General features: G+C 36.2%; 2 protein-coding genes across 2 annotated transcripts; both read left to right on the top strand.

Moving 5' to 3' along the window:
• Positions 1-847: 847 nt before the first annotated feature.
• Positions 848-1,297, top strand: LOC139901475 (uncharacterized). The gene has a single exon (XM_071884184.1). The coding sequence runs from the start codon at positions 848-850 to the stop codon at positions 1,295-1,297; it is 450 nt and encodes a 149-aa protein (XP_071740285.1).
• Positions 1,298-4,949: 3,652 nt separating this feature from the next.
• Positions 4,950-7,086, top strand: LOC139897874 (large ribosomal subunit protein uL13c). The gene is made up of 4 exons (XM_071880585.1): positions 4,950-5,183; positions 6,246-6,431; positions 6,537-6,707; positions 6,892-7,086. Exons 1-4 carry the CDS (start codon positions 4,950-4,952, stop codon positions 7,006-7,008), a joined length of 708 nt encoding a protein of 235 aa, XP_071736686.1. The 3' UTR covers positions 7,009-7,086.
• The last annotated feature ends 14,882 nt before the right edge of the window (positions 7,087-21,968 follow it).

Genomic DNA, 21,968 nt, shown 5'->3' with positions numbered 1-21,968 from the left:
GCCTCATCCGAGTTACGGATGCTTTAGTACTTCGATTTATCATGTCCGATGTGAGTCCCGGAATGATGGAGATATTCTATATGCATCCTGTTAAGGTCGGTTACCAGGTGTTCATCATATGAATGATTTTTATGCAGATTGCATGTTATTGAGAAATGGAAATGAAAATCTTCTGGTCTATTATTACGATTTGATAAATATATATAGGCTAAACCTATAACTCACCAACATTTTTGTTGACGTTTAAAGCATGTTTATTCTCAGGTGATTATTAAGAGCTTCCGCTATTGCATGCTAATTTATGGACAAGAGTTGGAGTCAGCATGCTTGTATTATATTGTTTAAAAACTGCATTCGAAGACATTTATTGTTGTGTAATATTATTGTAAACCATTATGTAATGGTCGTGTGAAAACGCTATATTTCATATTATCATTTTGATAATCAACGTAATATTTTAAAGGTATGGTTTGTTTTAAAATCGAATGCAGTCTTTGAAAAACGTCTCATATAGAGGTCAAAACCTCGCAACGAAATCAATTAATATGGAATGTTTATAATCAATATGAACGGGACATTTCACTGCAGGTGGGATTGGTCCAGCGATCCCAAGGGTAGAACAAACGATGAACTGCAACAGCTTCTTCATTTGTTGTAGTCGTTTGCATATTCCAACAGTGGGTCCGATACTTGGTCATGGTCTCTTCACAGCAGCGATTTCTTCACGACTCACAGGTTATCGGTTCTAATAAGTGACAGTCTTAGCTCTAACATCACATCGCAAGCTAAAACTCTAAGAAATAATTACTTGCCTCAAAAAATTGGTTTCTTTGTTTGGAGAACTAGAATGGGAAGGATACCGGTCCGCGTGGAACTAGACAAGCGTGACATTGACCTCGATACGGTGAGATGCCCAAATTGTGATGGAGATATCGAAACGGTTGGACACATAATACTAAACTGCCCGTTAGCAAAAGATCTTTGGTCTCGAGTCGTTCGATGGTGGAATGGAGGCGCGATCCAATACTCAGGTTTAGACGACATGTTCATCGGTAAATCATCGGGATCAAACTCCAATGTCTCCAAGTTATGGCAAGCAATAGAATGGGTTTGTGGGTACGTGCTGTGGAAAAATAGGAATTTGAAGGTCTTCGAGAAAAAGGTATGTAGTGTTCCAATGGCGTTTAATGAGATCCAATCAAAAAGCTTTCTTTGGATCTCGTCACGTGCGAAGAACTTGCAACTTGATTGGAACTCATGGCTTCTTCAGCCAAATGTTTTTGACAATCATGGCTAAGCATGCGTGTATTTTGTTTTTTCCATTTCAGTAGCTTTCGTGTGCTTGTTTTTTTGTTTCCAGTGTAATGGCATTTGCTCAATGCAGCCCTGGATATATCTTGATTGTAATCCTTGTAATCCTTGTTATGTTTTAATATAATGTTTGATCTTTGCCTTTCAAAAAAATAAAAAAAAAAAAAAAAAAAATATATATATATATATATATATATATATATATATATATATATATATATATATATATATATATATATATATATATATATATGTTCCAATGGCGTTTAATGAGATCCAATCAAAAAGCTTTCTTTGGATCTCGTCACGTGCGAAGAACTTGCAACTTGATTGGAACTCATGGCTTCTTCAGCCAAATGTTTTTGACAATCATGGCTAAGCATGCGTGTATTTTGTTTTTTCCATTTCAGTAGCTTTCGTGTACTTGTTTTTTTGTTTCCAGTGTAATGGCATTTGCTCAATGCAGCCCTGGATATATCTTGATTGTAATCCTTGTAATCCTTGTTATGTTTTAATATAATGTTTGATCTTTGCCTTTCAAAAAAATAAAAAATAAAAAAATAAATAAATATATATATATATATATATATATATATATATATATATATATATATATATATATATATATATATATATATATATATATATATATATATATATATAATTATATATATATAATGTTTTAACTAGGATAGGATATTAAAAAAATACTATAAATGTTAATCTTCTCATCTAACTTAACTTTTGAATTTTTTTGTAAAAATAATAAAATTATGGATGATTCAACTAGATATATATAGCGAATCTGAATATATATTTAGATGATTAGTGATTAGTTATTGATCAAATAATATTATCTATAGATTCGTTCATTATCACTCGAAATATACATTAAATATGTATATAGAGCAGAAAAAACGCAACAAAAATTCATAAATGAGCAGTTAGAAAAGTATGAAGCAACAACAAAGCAGGAAGTAGTAGCAGTCAACACCAAGGTATGGTTAGATGTTTGGTTATAAGTTTAGATTAATTATAAGTTATTATTAATCTTAAATATTCGATAGTGTTATTAATCTGAATTAATGCGTTGTTTACATGTGATGAACAACATTGTATCCTTAAAGTATGGCTACACAATCCAACACTCCAACAACAATGTAACAAAAATGTAGCATTGCTTTATTGCCACTGGCGAATTTAGAGCTTCAAAAATGAGCTAGATAGTGGGGTCCTCAAGTGAATTAGGTCCAATTTGGTCAAATTTTATATGATTTTTACACCAAATTTACGTAATTAATAAGGTCACAAGACACCCCTAATATGGGCTAGATTCGCCCATGTGTATGCTCTCACAAAACCCGCCACACCGCACGGGTATCAAACCATAGTTTGTATCAAACCAAGTACTTAACATATAGAAAACTACTAAATGGTATGGTCCACATGAGTAGCGTTATGATTGCGATTTAGGTAGTATTCAATCTTTGGAAATGTAACCTACGTAAAAAGAGTTATTTCGAAGTGAAAAACAATCCCGATCAGATCTATGAATCTTTAACATCTCTTGGAATGATACGATCCTTCTCCATTGTTGATAAAATTGGTAATAAATTCAAACAAACCGCTAATAGTGATTAGAAATTGCGACAGTGAAAGTACACATAGATTTAACATGGAAAACTGTAATAGGTAAAAATGAATTGCTAGAAAATAAACGTTTTCACTAATTAGAATAATAGTAATGACTGATGACTGATTATAATGATGTGTAAGAATCTTTATATCTCTTTTAATTATTATACTAAAATTACTTTCTACTATTCTTTCGACACATAAGATAGTACACAGGAACACGTGTATTTGGGATGAATAAATGAGCTAGCAAATGCTCGCTTCTTACTACTAGGTTATGGCTTCATGGTAAATATGTAGTCAAACTATGCACCAATTGCCATTTAGCTGTAAACTAATGGATATTAAGGTACAATGCTTTCTGATACCGTATTTGATGCCATTATACGAATTCCTCATAATATGCAAGTGACACAAGTTCGTGCTAGTGCTAGTGCTAGTGCTAGTGCTAGTGGTAAAAAAGAGTGAATGTGGAGGCGTTTGTTATTCGTTTATATACTAAAAGACCACCCCACCCCCCACTCCACAAAAAAAATATTGTCGTGTGAAGTATCTTTTAATTATACGCGACTTATTTTTACTAGTAGGTGAAGTTAGTCATGTTTTCAGTGAAACAATATTACCACTAAATATATATGGGTATGTGCTTAAACGTCAACCGTGAAGCTGTTATTCCGTCACGGTTATGCGTCAGGAAGCATGTCAGTACGTAGAATTACAGTCAAAGAAAATAAAGAAGTGGGTCATACATGAGCCATAACAAAAAATATCAATAATGTAATGTATTATGTCTGTGGGCCATATAGGCTATAGTTATAAATACGTATAATAAGTGTGTAGGTCATGTGGGCCATAGGAATCAATCAAGTAGTCAATCGTGTACGGTGTGTTTTTAAAGTAGTTTAGTGCTCAGGTCAAAGCAGTCATGTCTTGAAGACTAACAATAGTGCGTGGATCTTAAGACATCTGTAAATAGTATCAAGGCTCATCTATATAAGGAGACCTCAGTTGTAATGTTTTAATCAGGTTGTATTTGATAATAAACCTAACTGGTTTTTTTTTTGTTGAATCTTTTTAGATTCTGAAGAGTAGAGTTTTAGTCGTTGAGTCTGAATGGATTCTGAATAGAGACCATATCTCCCATTATCAGCGTAAGCGCTCATATAGTAGACATCTTAGAAGATAGCACAGCAAGCTATCATAATTCATCATCATATTTAATTCATATTATATTCATAAATCAATATTCATACGTTTAAATCATATAAAATTTGGTAAGCATCGTTATCAAGTTCATATCATGAATTCTTCAGTTAAAAGTTTGGTAACTGTCCATTTCTTATTCATATCATGAATTTATTTTCATATAATATTTGAGTTATTAATATCTGGATCCTCACGATCTATAAAATAAAATTAAATATCGTTAATAATTCTGCAAATACGAAGACCCTTGCCTGAGTGACCACCGAATTGCCCAATGAAGCACACCACCCGGGTTCAATTCCTGGCTTTGCCAAATTATTCAAAAAGGAAGTGTGACTAGAGGATGCGCATAATGCGCAATTCACCCGGTACCAGGTCTCGCACTCGGGGGCTTGATTACCCGAGGTTTTACCTTCTATGGGGAGCCAATGTGCTCGTTCATATAAGAGTTTCCTCGCTTAAAAAAAAAAAAAAAAACGAAGACCCTTGTGCAATCGTGCATCAAACGATATTGGGTAGATCTGCATATATTTTGCGACTTCAATTTCGTTTAAAAAGATTTGAAGTCAAGTGACTGCAACGGTGAATTGTTTCGAGGGGTTTATATGTCAATAATGATTAAAACGGGGTGAGTTTTAAAACTTTCTTTTTCTGAAAGATAAAAGTAAAAGAATTTCATCAACTAGATAAACTGTATACAAAGTATATATCATCATCCCCTACTGCACTAAAAACCTTATCCTAAACAAAAATCGAAAACCTTAGAAATCAATCAATCAATTGATTAACTCTAACAAATGGCGATGACGTACGCAACCTCATCGTCTGTGATATTTACACCATCACACTATAACAACAACAACATTAGGTCTCCACTTCATTTAGGGTTTTCAACGATTTCAAAACATAGCAAGGGTGCTCGAGTTAATAGAAGCGTTCAAGTTCGTTGTCAAGAACAGCAGGTTCAATTACGAAATCTCGCACCTGTTGAGCAACGTTGGATGTTTACTGATTCCGATTTCACTGGACCTGTACGTATGGTTTAGTTTTAAATTTTAATACATTTTGTGTTTGAATGAAATAATAAGTAGATTTAAGGTTCTTTTGATCATATAGTTGATTGATAGTTGATTATTTGTTGTTAATTGTGCAATTGTAGTAGTATCATACAACAATTTGCCTCTAGAAATAAGAAATCTTGTATCTAATCAATGACATATATCATTCAGTTTGGGATAAAATGCATAGCCTTCCGATTGGTACTATTTACTAATGGGTTTTACGCTAATTGGGCTGACTTCCATGTGAAATTCAGACTATTATGCCTGATTAGGACGTTTATGCGATATTACTATACCTGGCAAACCAAACCCAAAGTGCTCAATTTGGGTCTAATGGGTCTTGCATATGGGTCAAACGGGTCGAGTTGTAAAGTTTCCAGTTTTTGAGATTCGCATCCCTAGAAATTGGTCCAATAAGTTTTTTTTTTTTAAAAACATATTAGGTCTTAGACAAAAAATAAGAAATGGGTCGATCGGGTTCAAATCCACCAAGTCCAACAAATAGGGTTTGGTCCAACGGGTCTTGTATATGGGTCCAACGGGTTGAACTGTAAAATTTTGAATTTGCAAAATTTGCGTAAAAATCTTGGTATACCGGGTAATCATGTTTGGTTGTAATCTGCAAGCCTATCAAGTATCAATTGTTTGGTTGTAATCATGTTTGGTTGTAATCTGCAAGCCTATCATGTATCAATTGTTATTGATCGAGTTTCTCGTGAAGGAAATTTCAGTCAATTTGCATTATACTTGTTACCTAAACATGATCGAAATTGATGAGATGGGATCAAAATTTGAGATTTGGAATTTTGTTTTTATACTATATGATTCACGTGTTAATTATGTGTTTTCTCTTGAGGACTTGCAACATTGGGCATATTGTAAAGAGCTGTGGTATGAATAAATCTGAAATTCATGTTTTCCATTCCGTTATACATAATTGTATTGACCATAATTATATTTGGACAATTACAAAATAATTTACTTCACATGTCATAATTAGTCTTGTTTTTTACTTATTTATTTTGTTGCCAGGATGTATGGAACAAGACATGGTATCCTAAAGCTGAAGATCATGTTAACACAGAAAAAACATGGTATGTTGTCGATGCGACTGATAAGATTCTTGGAAGGCTTGCATCTACTATAGCCATTCACATACGTGGGAAGAATCTGGCCACCTATACTCCTAGTGTAGACATGGGTGCCTTCGTTATTGTGGTACGCATACCCTGCTAATTGAAAATTTCAGCTACCGAATTTTTTTTTTTTTTTTTTTTTTAAAAAATTATTAGCATAAAGTTGTTTTGATGTCAATCAATATAGGTAAATGCCGAGAAAGTTGCTGTTTCGGGCAAAAAGAGGACACAAAAAGTGTATAGGAGGCATTCAGGAAGACCAGGTGGGATGACAGTTGAAACTTTTGATCAGCTTCAACAACGGATTCCTGAAAGGATTATTGAACATGCGGTTCGTGGTATGCTTCCTAAGGGAAGGGTAAGTTTAGGTTTTTAAGATAACGTTTCTTGATCAATTTGGCCGATGGTTGCATCTCTAGGTGGTAAATTTGGCTGGTTGGTTAACGGGTCAAAATGGGTTTGGGTTAAAATATATTATCTCATTGCTTTGGTTGCAACTTATCACATGTATTTAACACTTTGAAAATAACTTGTTTTTGCAGCTTGGGAGAGATCTGTTTACCCACCTTAAGGTGTATGTGGGGCCTGAACATCCGCACCAAGCTCAAAAGCCCATCGATTTGCCTATAAGGGACAAGAGGATTCAGAAACAGAGCTAGGTTTTTCTTGTTTGTTCTTGTATTATCATTGTACTTCAAAAGTGTACACGAATAGTCACAGCATATTCCTCTTTTTGTAATTCCATGATGTAGGAGGGATGAAGAATGTAATGCTGCTGTTTTGCTAATTTAATATTTAAAGTCACCTCATATTGTGCAAAATCTAATTCCTAAGCAAGATGGTGTACAAATTTTGTTTTCTTAGGATCGAAATGATCACCCATGTTGTGAAAGTGATGCGATCTTGAAAACGTTTGTATGCCCCATGTGTCTGTATGTATCTTCACTAAATTGATAGTAGTCCCATCTGCAGCAAAATCGAACGTATATAGGAAACATTATAAGTAAAACCAGTTATAGTAAAATGCGAAAAAGAAGTTGCATCTAACGGTTGGTGTTAAACTGTAAATGACACATAGGTTTGACTGTCGTCACTGTGCGTCTACCAGTGATTTCTGTTGAAGATGAGAATGTCAGCTCCTTCCCATTTACAGTACTTCCTAAATCCAGTCGCAAGCTGAAATTTCCCTTTCACGAGTATAGCAAGCTCGCGGCCGCGAGGTTTGATGCAGGTCTCTTTTTTTTTTTTCCGACTCTACTTCACATCCAACAGTTAATTTTTTATGTGTAGTTTTTGCTTAGTTAGTTGTTGCAGTTATTAGCTATTGCTGATGCAGTTGGTTGAAAAAATGTGATTTTTATTGAACAATCGATGTTTGATTGCGTAATAGTGGTTAATTGATTAACTGGTTGAGGAACCTAGTATGATTATGCAAAGTCGTTTATGAATGATGCATAATAGATGCATAGTTGATACAGGATTTGGCCTTCGAAGAGAGTGAGACGGTACAATACTACAATGATAGCGAAATATAGTAGATTTACATGTCAAGTAGATCTTTTTCGCTATAATTAGATTCCGGGCCTAATTGTCGAAATAATGAAAGAGACTGTCATTGTTAGTTTTATAGGCCTAATCATTATAGCAAAACCAAATGGTTGTCTAGTTGTTTCTTTTATATGTCAAAGGAAGGTAAAGCTTTCAATTTTGATTATGCATAATCTCAAAATTAGTAATTTAATCAGAATCATAGTACGTTATACGGAGTATGATTGAATTTTTCATATATGTGCCAGTTTCTTATGCCGCCATCGCCGTCTTTTTTCATTAATGGTATGAAACATAGAATATCAGCTTTGAACTCTGTCACTAACAAATTTGTCATTTGAAATAAAGGGTGGTGGAGAGGATCTTGATATCAAACTTTATGATGTCATTACTTAGATTTATTCCCTAAGGTGTGGGGGTCACATTCGTTTCAAATTGCAACCTTTATGCCATGTAGACCTAAATGGTGGATTACTTTTGGTCTTTATGGGAAGACAAAGAGAATCAATGAATCATAGTATTCCCTCATATCTAAAGTTATGGCTTTTTGGCTAATTATTTTATGTAAGACTTTTCAAGGAATTTAACATGACCGTTGGCTTTAAATTTATTCTTATAGATCTCACTATTAAAGTAAGTTAGGTGGTAATGATTTTAGTATTTTTACCCATAGTCATCTTCTTACAATCATTTTTCCTCAGGGATAAATGGTTTAAATAAGTTATTGTCGTCTTCTAGTAACGCTAATCTATGTTACCCTGGTCCCTGGGCCCTGGTCTTCTCTATAGTTCTAGTGAAGTCGATCTATAAGGCATCATTAGTCGTATATGTCTAATGTAGTAACTTAGAGATGGTATTATGTAAATGTTTGGCATGGTTGTAAAATTCCCCAACTAGTCAGATGTAACATCCCGCATTTTTCCGTTAAATTATTTTAACGCCCGTCTTTTTTTTTTAGATAATATTTTCCGTTATCTAAATTCGTACCTTTCGTTGACTAATGTTCATAATAATTCCGTTATTTAATTATAACATCACTCGTTTACTCGAGCGTTTTTTTTTTAAATATTCGTTTGGTTAATTCCCGCACCCGCTTTGAAACTTGAGGGACTAATCTTGGCACTTGGCCAAATTTTGATAACTAGTCACCACCACCACCACTCATTTCATTCATTCATCACCTCCTCTCTTTTTTTTCTTACTTCCATTTTTGTGCTCTCACACCCATAAACACAAATTCATCATCCATTTCACATCTAGGAAGCTCACAACAAATCCGACAACATATTCGTGATCCTCTCTTCATCCTCTTCAATTTGGTACAAATTTCACTACTTGGGGTAAGGTTTCTAAAAACACTAGATTTTCTCTAAATTCGTTTTATATACTTGAAATAGTGCTACTTAGTGTCTATGACTCGTGTATAACATGAATATATGATTCGTTTGCTCGATTTGTTGTTTTGAGTAACTAGTTTGAACATTTGAAATGGGTTTACTTAATCTTGCATTTTGGAAGATTAAATGTTGTTTAAATACTAAAGTTCATGCTTTAATTGTGTTACTAGTATCACTAGCTTCGTTTTGATGCGTAGGTTGATTAAGAAAACTTCAAAAACATGAATATTGATTTTTGTAGATTTTGGTTAGGGTTTGATAGACTTAAAACGAACTTTTGATGTTTCGAATGCCATGAAATGTTATTAGTAAGTGTTTAGTTGTAATTTATGTTTCATTACCTTCAAAACGGCATATCATATGTGTGAATTGAATTCCCGAAACTTAAAATGCATTTGATGAACTTAAAACTTTGAAAATAAACCTTTATTGATCACTTGACGAAATTTCGGTTATTGTAATTGATGTTTTTGGTTGGTGAAATGTATTTAGTTGTGATCTTTGTCAAATTACCTTTCTAACGATATAAGATACGAGTTCTAAGTGTTTACGATTTGTGTTTTGTGTTTGTTTGAATTTTGGGTTTGGGACTTAGACAATTGAGACTGACCAGGTACCAGCACCCGTTATTCGCCGCGGCGCGGCCAGCCTTTGTCGCGGCGCGACAATAGGCATGGTTTGATTCTGTCTTACTTGTCAATTATACGAAAAATGTTTGTTATACTATGGACCTCCGATTCACATGTAACTTGTTCTAACATGCTTATATATGAATAATTAGCACAGAAAAATAGTTCGGGACCCGACCCGAACGTGTTGACTTTTTGTTGACTTTGACTTGACCGAGTTTGACTTTTAGTCAAACTTAACCAAACACTTATGCAATCGTTCAAATCTTATTTTATACTTGATTCTTGCATGAAACTTGACAACGTGATTCACATGCTATATTTAATCGAGTCGTAACGAGCCATAGGACTAATTGAACACATTTCGCCCGACCTTGTGTCGTAACCGGTTAATTGATACAACTTACTTGTTTAGGTCAAGGCTAAGCAACATTCATGCACACGTTTACTTTGTGAAGTACTTTTATACTCGTGCACTCGAGGTGAGATCATAGTCCCATCTTTCAACAACTTTTATGCTTTAAACTATGGGATGAGAAACATATACGTATCATACTTTTACACTTGAACACAAGTACGAAAATGAACATTCCACGTACGGGTTTGAACAAAAAGCCTCAATTCAATTATCATTAGTTACACTTGCAGGGTGTAAACGTGAACTTATATTATGTGATCACATGGGCTTGACGAGCCTCATTCGGACGGTTCGCTACCGTTAGCGGATGAAATATATTTTCAGGTCTAGTGTATGTTCTAACTCTACAAACAACAACTTTGGAATGCAAATGATTTTGATAATCATCTTATACTAAATCTTGTGGTTCAAATACAACGTTTACTAAAACACCTATGATTTCACCAACGTTTTTCGTTGACAGTTTTCTATATGTTTCTCAGGTTCATACTTGGCTATTTGATACATGCTTCCGCGTACACTCATACTTGCTTGGAGTCAAGCATACATGCATACACTCTAATTTCTTGCTTGGGGTCAAGCATACATACATACATACATACATACATACGCTAGTGATAGCACCTTTGGATTCTGATGTGTCAAAACGTAACCTTTAAAATGTAGACAATATGCTTAATAATTAACACATAATACAGGCAACTAAAACCCGATCATGTAGTAACTAGCAAGTAAATTGACCAGTTCGATCCACAGGGAGAAGTTTGTTTAAATGATTTTACCACGATTAATTATTCTAAAAAGGGGGTTTGTATTTGAAGTTGTGTTTTTGTTTAACGAAACAGTAAATAAAAATAATAATTAACAAGAATGAGAATGCGGTGTTTACTTCTTTGCTTGATAAATGACAGGGATTGTTTTTTTATAATTAAAACCGTTATGCGATAGTTACAATAGAGTAGTTTATATCAATTTCACAATATCTATAAACTTAAGAACTATGTTTAATCAACAAGATTCTTTCTTGGTTAAATTCACATAAAACCTAGTTTACTAAGATCACTCTAAGTAAACTACATGATTGTAAAACCTAAATATCATCCAATTACCATCCTATATTCACATATAGGTGTCTAGATCACTAGGTGTTGAAGTACAAATTATAGCCTTTGATAAATTCACATAAATCAAGTCATAACTCGTATAATTGAACTAGAATATAAAGATAGTTACAACAATGGATTTCTTGAAAGAACATGGTGATTTAGATTGATTAACTAACTAGATTCAACCCGGTTAAACTCACGTGAAACCTTAATTACAACAATCACTTGAGGTAATTTCATAACTATGTTGCTTTGGAACTTATTCAATTACCGAATTAAACACATAACAAAATCACTTAAGTGTATGTATCTAATCGTCTAGATTACTAGATGTATTGAAGTATAGATTGTTTTCCTAGTTAACTCACATTAATAGGTTGCAATCTATATAATTGAAGTAATGATCTAAACATGCATAACAATGGTTTTTACGGTTGAACTAGATAATTAAATCAATCAAACATATGTATAACTAGCATAACATCAAAGTATAGAACAATTCCAAGCTATAAATCTTACATTGAAGCAAACACACAAGGCTTTTAGCCTAACATAATCATAGTAGAACTAATGAAACGGTAAATACAAGTTGAATTCATGTTAAAAAGATATAGAACAATAGTACCAATTGCGATAAACGATCCTAGCTTAATATTGATGTTGAAAGAGTGGAGATTAACTTGCAGCCTTCCTTGGACCTTGAAAATCGTCTTAAAACTGGGGGAGAACGTAGTAGTGAAGGTATCTCAAGTAAGTAACCAAAGGCTCCATTAAATAGCCTCAAAAGTTAGGTATTTTGGCCAGAAAGTGACCAGATGCGCCGCATCTCTTTGGGATGCGCCGCATCTCTTTTCGTTCAGTAGATTCCAGCTCGATTCTGCACTTAGGACTGTCGGCAGGGGGTCAGATGCGCCGCATCTGGGACAGATGCGCCGCATCTGGCTTGGATGCGCCGCATCCATCTCAGATGCGCCGCATCTGGGGCTGTTTTGGTCCAGAAGTCTGCATGCTCCGCATCTGAAACTGTCGAGAATTATTTGGTGCATAGATGCGCCGCATCTAAGAGAGATGCGCCGCATCTAAGAGAGATGCGCCGCATTTAGACCCGTTTCAGTGGTTTCGGGCTGTTTTACGCGTTCAATCTTCGTTTTAACTCTGTTTTTGCTGTTGGTCTTCATTTATTCATTCACAATGGATTTTTACAAATATACATGAATTACAATACATACGTATAACAATTACATACAAATGGAACAACTTTGGATCGAAATAACGGCAATAAACATGTATAATTTTGGCGTTATCAAAATCCCCACACTTAAACCTTGCTTGTCCTCAAGCAAGACTTATAAGAAATCGAAATTTACTACAGTAAACACACTTATTTAATTGAGAACATAAAAATGGGAATCACTCACTTGATATAGTACACAAGATACACAAATTATTTAGTAACACAATAACTCACACTATATGGAAATCACACTTGGGTCACAATATATACACACTCACACTTTTATTTATTTCACAATGTAATACACACACTTTGAGTACACACACGATTATTTATTTCACAATGTAATACACACACTTTGAGTACACACACGATTATTTATTTCACAATGTAATACACACACTTTGAGTACACACACGAAATGAAATCACGCCAAAGTCGAAAGGTGGGTTTTAAAGTCCACATTTCTTAAAAATTTGGATCCTTAGGGAAATTGGGACCTTTGTGAAAAACCTTTTATATTTTGAAAATTAGACATGTTAGTTTTTACACTAACAAGTTTTCCGGTTTTAACCTCAAAGTCCGGTTGAGGGTAACTGAAAACCGAAGCCTCAGTCGGCGCTTAGCAAGCTACTCGCCCCCATGATTGAAGTATCATGGAACTTGAAACCGGATGTCCTAAAAATGGTTTTACACAATATAGTTCATAAAATAGCATAAGTTTTAGAAGAAACTATATCATGTCCAAATATCATCGGTGAACCATGAGTTTGCACACCTCAATTTGTTATGGCATATGTATGTTGACCGCGGTCAACATAGATGCGGTTGATCTTTACGGAGATCATCCATCTGGGGATTAGATTCATTAGTCTTAAAAGCTAATTGTCACTGTGCCCCCCCCCATTGTACGAGACAGATCCATCTCATGGTTAGGATAAGTCTGACCACCAAAAACCCTGTTTGATGCTGAGGTGAGGTGGATTTCCAGCCGATGATAGAGATGACTTTTCAAGATTTTTCGTCAACCTACAGCTGTTCTGGACTACGACTTCTAACATAAGTTAGCAAGTGTGTCATATTGGAAGACTTGACTTCCATCACAATCATTACATGGATGAGCATTGGATTAGATTGTTAGAACAACAAATTACTTGATGATTTTCATTTCATCCAGAATGTGGTATAGCATGATGATTATATCTTTTATATGACTACTAGTTTTATGATTTTTAACAAAATAAACTCAATCATTTGGTTGTTTCTTAATTTGTTTTGTGATAATAATTTCGGTGTATACACCTAGTTTTAAAATCTACAAATTTTAAACAAAATTTGAATTTATGAAGATAAAAGTTTAAAAATTTTCACCATTTTAAGCCTTTTTAACCAAAATCAAAAACCCGAAAGAATTTATAACTTCCTCCCCACACTTGAGTTCATGTATCGCCCTCGTTACATGAAATCAGAAAAATTTAAATTCAAGAGGGTTAAAGAGTGTAAGAGAGTTTATTACTTTCAAGGTTTAAAACCGAAGTTCACGGGATGATGGCGCTGAACTGAATGCCATCATAAGAACATCATCCGCTTCTTGCAACCACAAAACAATCACCAATCAAGTATGTGCTGAACTTACTGCCAGTCTTTGTAAAAATGCAGCATATAGCACAATGCTCACCTGTAGCAATTCAAACAAAGGTACCATACGATTCACACAAATAAATGGGGGTGTACTCCATGTACTAAAAACCCCACTTACAATTATCTAAATTATTCAAATTACAATTATCCAAAATATTATCTAGTTATTACACACCAAACTTGAAAAGAAATTGTTTTTGAAACAAACCAACATCAACCAAACCTGTCACACATCAGGAAAAATTACGTCATCTTCAGAAAAATCCCCAAAATGAGTTACTTGGGCCAGCTCCACCTTCGCTTTGATTTCCCGCGTCGTCGTCCTGAAATATTGAGGGGTTGTACACCTGATAAGTTCCTTGAGCAGGGACGACCGCAGCGTCTTCTGTAAGCGGGTTAGGAGGAGGAGGATAAGGCGCAGGATATGGATCACCCATTCGAACCCAAGGATCGTATGCAGGCCAAGGAGAGGGGGTATAGTTAGTGGGATCTGCAGCGTATGACACTGTCTGTTCATGTATCCAATTAAGCTGATTTTGATGCCCCGCTTAAGTGTACCATGTTCGATCATTCCCTACATCAATGTAATGTTGCATCTCCCTGTTACCTGCATCGTAGTGATCAATTACCTTTTGGGTGTTTCGATCACTATGGAGTCGCATATCCGAAAACTGGTGCGCCATGTAAGCCTCCCAATCATTTCCCGGACCCGAACTACTTCCAACATTCGGCTGTGGATCTGGTTGCTTTTGGGGTTGTTCTGGTTGCCTGTTCACGGGATCCTCATACCTAGTTAGAAGGCCGTTCGACCCCCTCATCAAAATGTTTGCCCTTGTATAACTCACTCTATCAAAGGCAATCATATGTTTCTCCTCTAACCCACTTGTATTGATTCAAAAATGTTCGGCAATCCTGGTTACAAAATGGCCGCCCATGATTGGTGTAATCTTTTTCCTTTCTTCGAGGAGGAAAGTGAGAATCATTCGTGGGATATGAACATGGGAGTGATCCATTATCGCGTGAATGTACCATATATCCAAGTTGGTGACTTTTTCACTACTGTCTTTTCGACAGTTTATGGTACTTGAAATGAATCGTTGGACGCATCGGTGCTCGTAGGTACGTAGCTTGCTACAAGTCTGCTTGCTTGCACTATATGTGGTATTGCTCATGTCCACCCATGCTGCTGAATGATTAAAAGAAGAAACATAGTATATACATTGATTAAAGTAATTTTGCATCAGTTGATGTGGCAACCCTTTATAAATATCCAACGCCTTCACAAATTGCAGCAGCGTTAATGTCCTGTCTTGCCCTCCAAGCCTAAATCTCATAAATGTACCCGATGTTGGTGACGTGTAATCAACCCTAAGTGAACCAACGAATTCTTTGACTAAAAGTGGATACACTCTTTCTTGCATTCTGAACAGGTTTTCCCAAGCATATATTCGATGGCCGTGATACGTTACTCGGAAAAGGTTGCGAAAATTTTGATATTCGCCGGCTTCTTCTAATGGTGTCCAATCGATATATTTCCCCGGATATACGTCTTTGTGTAGAAGTGCCTTCATCCGTTCATGTTATTCCGGATGCCTCAAAACTGCATTGATCCATGGATCCGGAGTGGTTAATCCACGGACATTTAACTGCCGGTTGTCAATATCCATTTCTTCCTCTTCAGCAGCATGTTCTTCTTCACTTGTATCCTCATCTACAATTGCCGGGGCTTTTTGCTTCTTTGATTTTGGGTTTGATGATGATGCTCTAGTCTACAAAAACACAACAAAACCAAACAAACAAAATAACAAACCAAGTTGATTAGCGTTAAAGAATTTCAAAACATCTTTCATATTGTACTTAGCGAAAACCATGTGGATATGTTAAGTTCCAATTAAATCTCAATGTTTATGTTAACCAATATCTTAACATGGTATGAACTATTTTCACTCTTAACAAACATGTACTAGTATGCCAATTGATTCAAATCACTTTACAAGTATAATCATACATAGCATGCTTCATTTCACCAAACACTTGCAATGTCATAACATATGGAACCATAGGCATTCATCAAAAAGCATGTTAAACAATATGCAATCAATGGTTTTCATACATTTAGAACATTAAATTCATCTCAAGTCAACAACTTCATCAAAATGCTTAAGCATATAATCCTTAACTTATATAATAATTACTTTCAAATCGAAATAACATCAAGTTAAGGTTCACATGTGTTTAGCATAAGTAATGATTTGCATAACTTCAACTTAGAACTCTTACTTGTTAACAAAAGTCAAAATCCCTAATTCAAGAACCCTAAAATTCAATAATTTGTGTAATCGTGTAATTCAACAATGGTTCATGCGATTTTGTTAATGTATACTAGTAATCAAACTTCAAAATATCTCAATTGAATAAATTAATGGCCAAAATTCTGAAACCCCTAAATTCATGAAGAACCCTAATTTTCAAAGTAAAGATTGAAGCAAATAATCATGAAATTAGGGCATGAATAAGGATTAGTAGCAATAATTTAAGCATATAATGACCAAAACATGAACATTCAAACATCCTCACACTAAGAACAAGCTAAATCCGATTTTTAGATTGAAGAACACAAGAATCATGAAGTGTTTAGGATTAATCTTACCTTTCTCATGTTGATATTCGGATTTGATGCTCAAAGATGGGATTAATTGATTCAATTAGTGAGTAGAGATTGAAATTTTGAGAGAGAATGAGATGGGATTCGGAGTAGTTGGTGAAAAAATGAGAAAAAATGATAAACTCCCGTGTCCCGTATTTGTGCCAAAAAATTGGGCAGAATCCAACATACAGACACAGATGCGGCGCATCTGTAGCAGATGCGGCGCATGACCCTTTCTCGACGCATTCGAAACTCACGGGATTTTTCTTGTATGCAGATGCGGCGCATCCATCATAGATGCGGCGCATCTGCCCCTGTTGCACCAGATTTTGACGTTTTTTCGCGTTTTAAACATTTCGGAAGGTCCCTAAACAACTTGGTTCGTAAAATAACTTAGAAATCACTCAAAAACACTCAAATTTATTAAAATACGTACACGAGTGGGACTATATACATGTTTTGAAGTTTAACGAGTCGTTCACGTGACTCCGTCCCAAGCTAATTAGCGTTGGGGAATAGGGTGATGTCATCTCGAACCGTGGTGTTCACTCCATCAAAATAGAGTTTCAAGCGATGACCATTCACCTTAAAGGTATTTACGTTTCCAAACAACTCAACATATCCCGATGGGAATGCTTGTTTCACCAAATAAGGTCCCGTCCATCGGGACTTCAACTTTCCGGGAGAAAATTTAAACCGTGAGTTAAAAACCAAAACCTTATCACCGGTTTTAAACTCTCACTTCTTTCAATCGGGCATCATGCCACCTTTTCGTTTTCTCCTTATACGAGCTCGAATTCTCGTACGCTTCTAACCTTAACTCTTCCAATTCATGCATTTGCATGAATCGGTTTTCACCAGCCTTTTCCATGTCTAAATTACAAAGTTTTAATGCCCAGTACGCTCTATGTTCCACTTCAACCGGAAGATGGCATGCTTTACCATATACAAGTCTAAATGGTGTGGTACCGATTGGTGTTTTAAAAGCAGTCCTAAAGGCCCACAGTGCATCATCTAACTTGCGTTGCCAAATCTTAGGGTTGTTATCAACCGTCTTCTCAAGTATGCGTTTTAAAGCACGATTTGTGTTCTCCACTTGACCATTCGTTTGCGGGTGGAACGGAGTAGAGAAACGATGAGTTACGCCATACTTCTTCAACACCTTTTCAAGAAGGTTGTTGGAAAAATGAGTTCCTCGATCGGATATGAGCGCCTTTGGGATTCCAAAGCGCGAGAAGAGATTTTTCAAGAAGTTCACCACCACCCTAGCATCATTCGTAGGTAAAGCTTTTGCTTCAGCCCACTTGGATACATAGTCAACGGCTACTAGGATGTATTTGCACTTATGGGAACTTGGAAATGGTCCCATGAAATCGATTCCCCAAATATCAAAGATTTCACAAACTTGGATGCCGGTTTGAGGCATCTCATCCTTTTCGTGATGTTACCCGTTCGTTGGCATGCATTGCAAGTCCGAACAAAATTATGGGCATCTTTGAAGATCGTGGGCCAATAAAAGCCCGAGTCAAGGATTTTTCATGCGGTGTGGTTTGGTCCGAAATAACCGCCGGTGGGCCCTTGATGGCAATGCTCGAGAATTTGTTGAGCCTCTTTTTCGTACACACAACGGCGAATCATTTGATCCGCACCAACACGAAATAGGACGGGATATTCCCAGAAATAGGACTTCAAATCCGCAAACAATTTCTTCTTTTGTTGATAAGAAGTCCTTTTTGAAGAATGCTTGAAGCAAGATAGTTTGCAAAATGGGCAAACCATGGGATTTCAGATTCCTTGTCAACCCTCATTAGAGATTCATCAGGAAATGTGTCCTTGATGATTGTATCATCAAGTTGTTCTAATTCGGGGTTTTCAAGTCAGGATAAATGATCGGCGGCTAGATTCTCGGCTCCTTTCTTATCGCGTATCTCAATGTCAAACTCTTGAAGTAAAAGAACCCAACGTATGAGACGATGTTTTGCATCTAGTTTCGAGAATAAGTACCTAAGAGCCGAATGATCCGTGTAAACAATGGTCTTGGACAACACCAAATATGACCGAAATTTATCAAACGCATAAACAACCGCTAGGAGCTCCTTTTTCGTGGTAGTGTAATTAATTTGAGCTCCCGTTAGCGTTTTGCTTGCATAATAAATTGGACGAAAATGATTATCGGGTCGTTGTCCTAAGACAGCACCTAAGGCATAGTCGCTCGCATCACACATTAACTCAAAAGGCATACTCCAATCCGGAGACACGATAATGGGAGCTTGTGTGAGTTTTGACTTTAGAATGGAGAATGCATTCTCACAATTGGAATCGAAGTCAAATGGAGCATCCTTTTCAAGAAGTTTGGTCATTGGACGGGCAATTTTAGAGAAATCTTTGATAAATCGCCTATAAAATCCCGCGTGACCAAGAAAGCTTCTAATTGTCTTGACATTCGTCGGTATAGGTAGCTTAGAGATAACTTCAATTTTAGCTTTATCTACCTCTATTCCCGCACGAGATATCTTGTGACCAAGTACAATGCCCTCCTTCACCATGAAGTGGCATTTTTCCCAATTCAGGACCAAATTTGCTTTCTCACATCGGATAAGCATACGTTCAAGGTTAAAAAGACACGATTCAAAGGAGTCTCCAAACACGAAAAAGTCGTCCATGAAGACTTCCATACAATCCTCTACCATATCATCAAAAATTGCCATCATGCACCTTTGAAAGGTTCCGGGTGCATTGCATAAATCAAATGGCATGCGGCGATAGGCAAAGGTCCTAAAAGGACAAGTGAATGTGGTCTTTTCTTGGTCGTTGGGATCAATTGGAATTTGGAAGTAACCATAGAAACCATATAGAAAGCAATAATATTCTTTCCCTGCTAATCGTTCAATCATTTGATCAATAAAAGGCAACGGGAAATGATCTTTTCTAGTGGCATCATTGAGACGCCTGTAATCAATACAGACTCTCCAGCCGGTAACCGTTCTAGTTGGAACGAGTTCGTATTTTTCATTTACAATAACGGTTGTACCCCCCTTTTTGGGTACTACTTGTACTGGACTAACCCAAGGACTATCGGAGATGGGGTAGATTAACCCAGCATTAAGAAGCTTAACTACCTCCTTTTTAACAACCTCTTTCATGTTGGGATTTAGCCTGCGTTGTCTTTGTACTACTGGTTTGAAGTCATTCTCAAGGAGAATTTTATGTGTACAATAAGACGGGTTTATCCCTGGAATGTCGGTCGTTTTCCAGGCTATAGCCTTTTTATGGGTTTTCAAAACAGAGATTAACCTTTCCTTCTCGTTACTGAAAAGATGTGAAGCAATAATTACAGGTAATTGAGATGTACCTTCGAGGTAAGCATACTCCAAGTGTTTGGGTAACTCCTTAAGCTCTAGTACGGGTGGTTCTTCTAAGGAATTCTTTATTCGGAATCTATCTTTATTTCCGATATCTTCAAATGATTCTTCTTCCTTAGGAATTTCTTCTTTCATGGTCTCATCATCCTTGACCACTTTCATCAACTCATCAAAATCCTCATCAATATTGAAATATTCACTTTCACTCACCGGGACAAACCCCGAGGTATCAATTTCAAGTAGCTCCTGTAATTCATTCTCAACACAAAAGTTTATAACATCAATTTGATAACAAGAGTCACCGGTGGAAGTGGGTCTTTTCATGGCTTTGTCAATATTACAAACTATTCTCTCGTCTCCCACACCTAGACTTAATTGTTCTTTTTGGACATTAATGATAGCATCTGCAGTGTTAAGGAAAGGACGTCCTAAAATGATAGGAACTTTTGTGTCCTCTTGCATTTCTAGAATAACAAAGTCGACGGGAAAGACAAGTGAGCCAACTTTTACAAGAATATCCTCGGCTATACCTATGGGAGTATCAAATGATTGGTTTGCTAATCGAATACCCATCCGGGTTGGTTTCAAATCTCCTAAGTCAAGTTTCAAATATAACGAGTAAGGCATTAGGTTAACACTTGCACCTAGGTCGGCTAGCGCATCATACACTACCGAATCACCCATCATACATGGTATGATAAAACTACCCGGATCCCCAATTTTGGAGGTATATTTTGCTTTTTCAAGATGGTCGAACACTCCTCATGGAGGAATGTGGCAGATACTTCTTGGTATTTTCCTTTCGAGGATATGAGATCTTTCAAAAACTTCCCGTAATGGGGCATACCCTTAAGAACCTCCGCGAGTGGCATGTTAATGCTGATTTGCTTGATCTTCTGATATTGGCTCGCGAGTCTGTCTTTCTTCAACGCTTTTGGGTATGGAATAGGTGCCTTGTACACCTTCACTGGTGGTTCTTCACTTTTCTTCGATATGACCTCTGGTGGATCACCTTTCTCTTGCTCTTTTTCAACATGCTCATCTACATCAACAGGCACCTGCAAAACAGAAGGAGACAAGGAAACTTCCGGGGACTTAAGGGTCTCCGGGTTAGTAGTTAAACCGCTTCTAGTGGTTATAACATTTACATGCTCATTCCTTGTTTGATTGTTACTAGGATTCACTTGAGTATTTGAGGGAAGAGCACCAGGTGGTCTCTCTGCTAGTAACTGTGAGATCCTTCCAACATCCCTTTCTAAGTTTTGAATCATAGCTAGTTGATTGCGAATTTGCTGAGTTTGAATTTCTGCATTTTGTTCGTGTTTAACCATAAAATCTCTCAACAGATCTTCTAAACCGGATTTCTTCTCAGGTTGTGGTTGTATAAGTGCTTGTGGCTGTGCTTGTGGTTGATTGTGTTGGAAATTATTTTGGTAATTTCGTGGGGGTTGATTACGATTGTTTAGATGATTGTAACCCGGTGGTGCATTTCTTTGATTTTGATTCTGGAAATTCCGGTTATTTTGGTAACCTGCATTTCCTCCGTGGTAGTTGTTGTTTGAACTTGAAGGTCCTCCTATTTGATAACTGTTGACAGGAGGATATTTCCGGCTATTTGCTTCAACCGCCTGAAAGTC

This window comes from Rutidosis leptorrhynchoides, chromosome 3, assembly GCF_046630445.1.
Source record: "Rutidosis leptorrhynchoides isolate AG116_Rl617_1_P2 chromosome 3, CSIRO_AGI_Rlap_v1, whole genome shotgun sequence".
Classification (NCBI taxonomy): Eukaryota; Viridiplantae; Streptophyta; class Magnoliopsida; order Asterales; family Asteraceae; genus Rutidosis; species Rutidosis leptorrhynchoides.
The sequence above is the reverse complement of the archived record's forward strand: the minus strand, read 5'-3'. Positions and strand labels throughout refer to the sequence as shown.

Bases quoted from the DNA above. Each gene is read 5' to 3' on its own strand.
- LOC139901475 (XM_071884184.1), top strand. From the start codon at position 848: ATGGGAAGGATACCGGTCCGCGTGGAACTAGACAAGCGTGACATTGAC.
- LOC139897874 (XM_071880585.1), top strand. From the start codon at position 4,950: ATGGCGATGACGTACGCAACCTCATCGTCTGTGATATTTACACCATCA. The intron at 6,432-6,536 runs GTACGCATACCC...CAATCAATATAG, and splicing joins TGGGTGCCTTCGTTATTGTG to GTAAATGCCGAGAAAGTTGC. The intron at 6,708-6,891 runs GTAAGTTTAGGT...TTGTTTTTGCAG, and splicing joins GTATGCTTCCTAAGGGAAGG to CTTGGGAGAGATCTGTTTAC.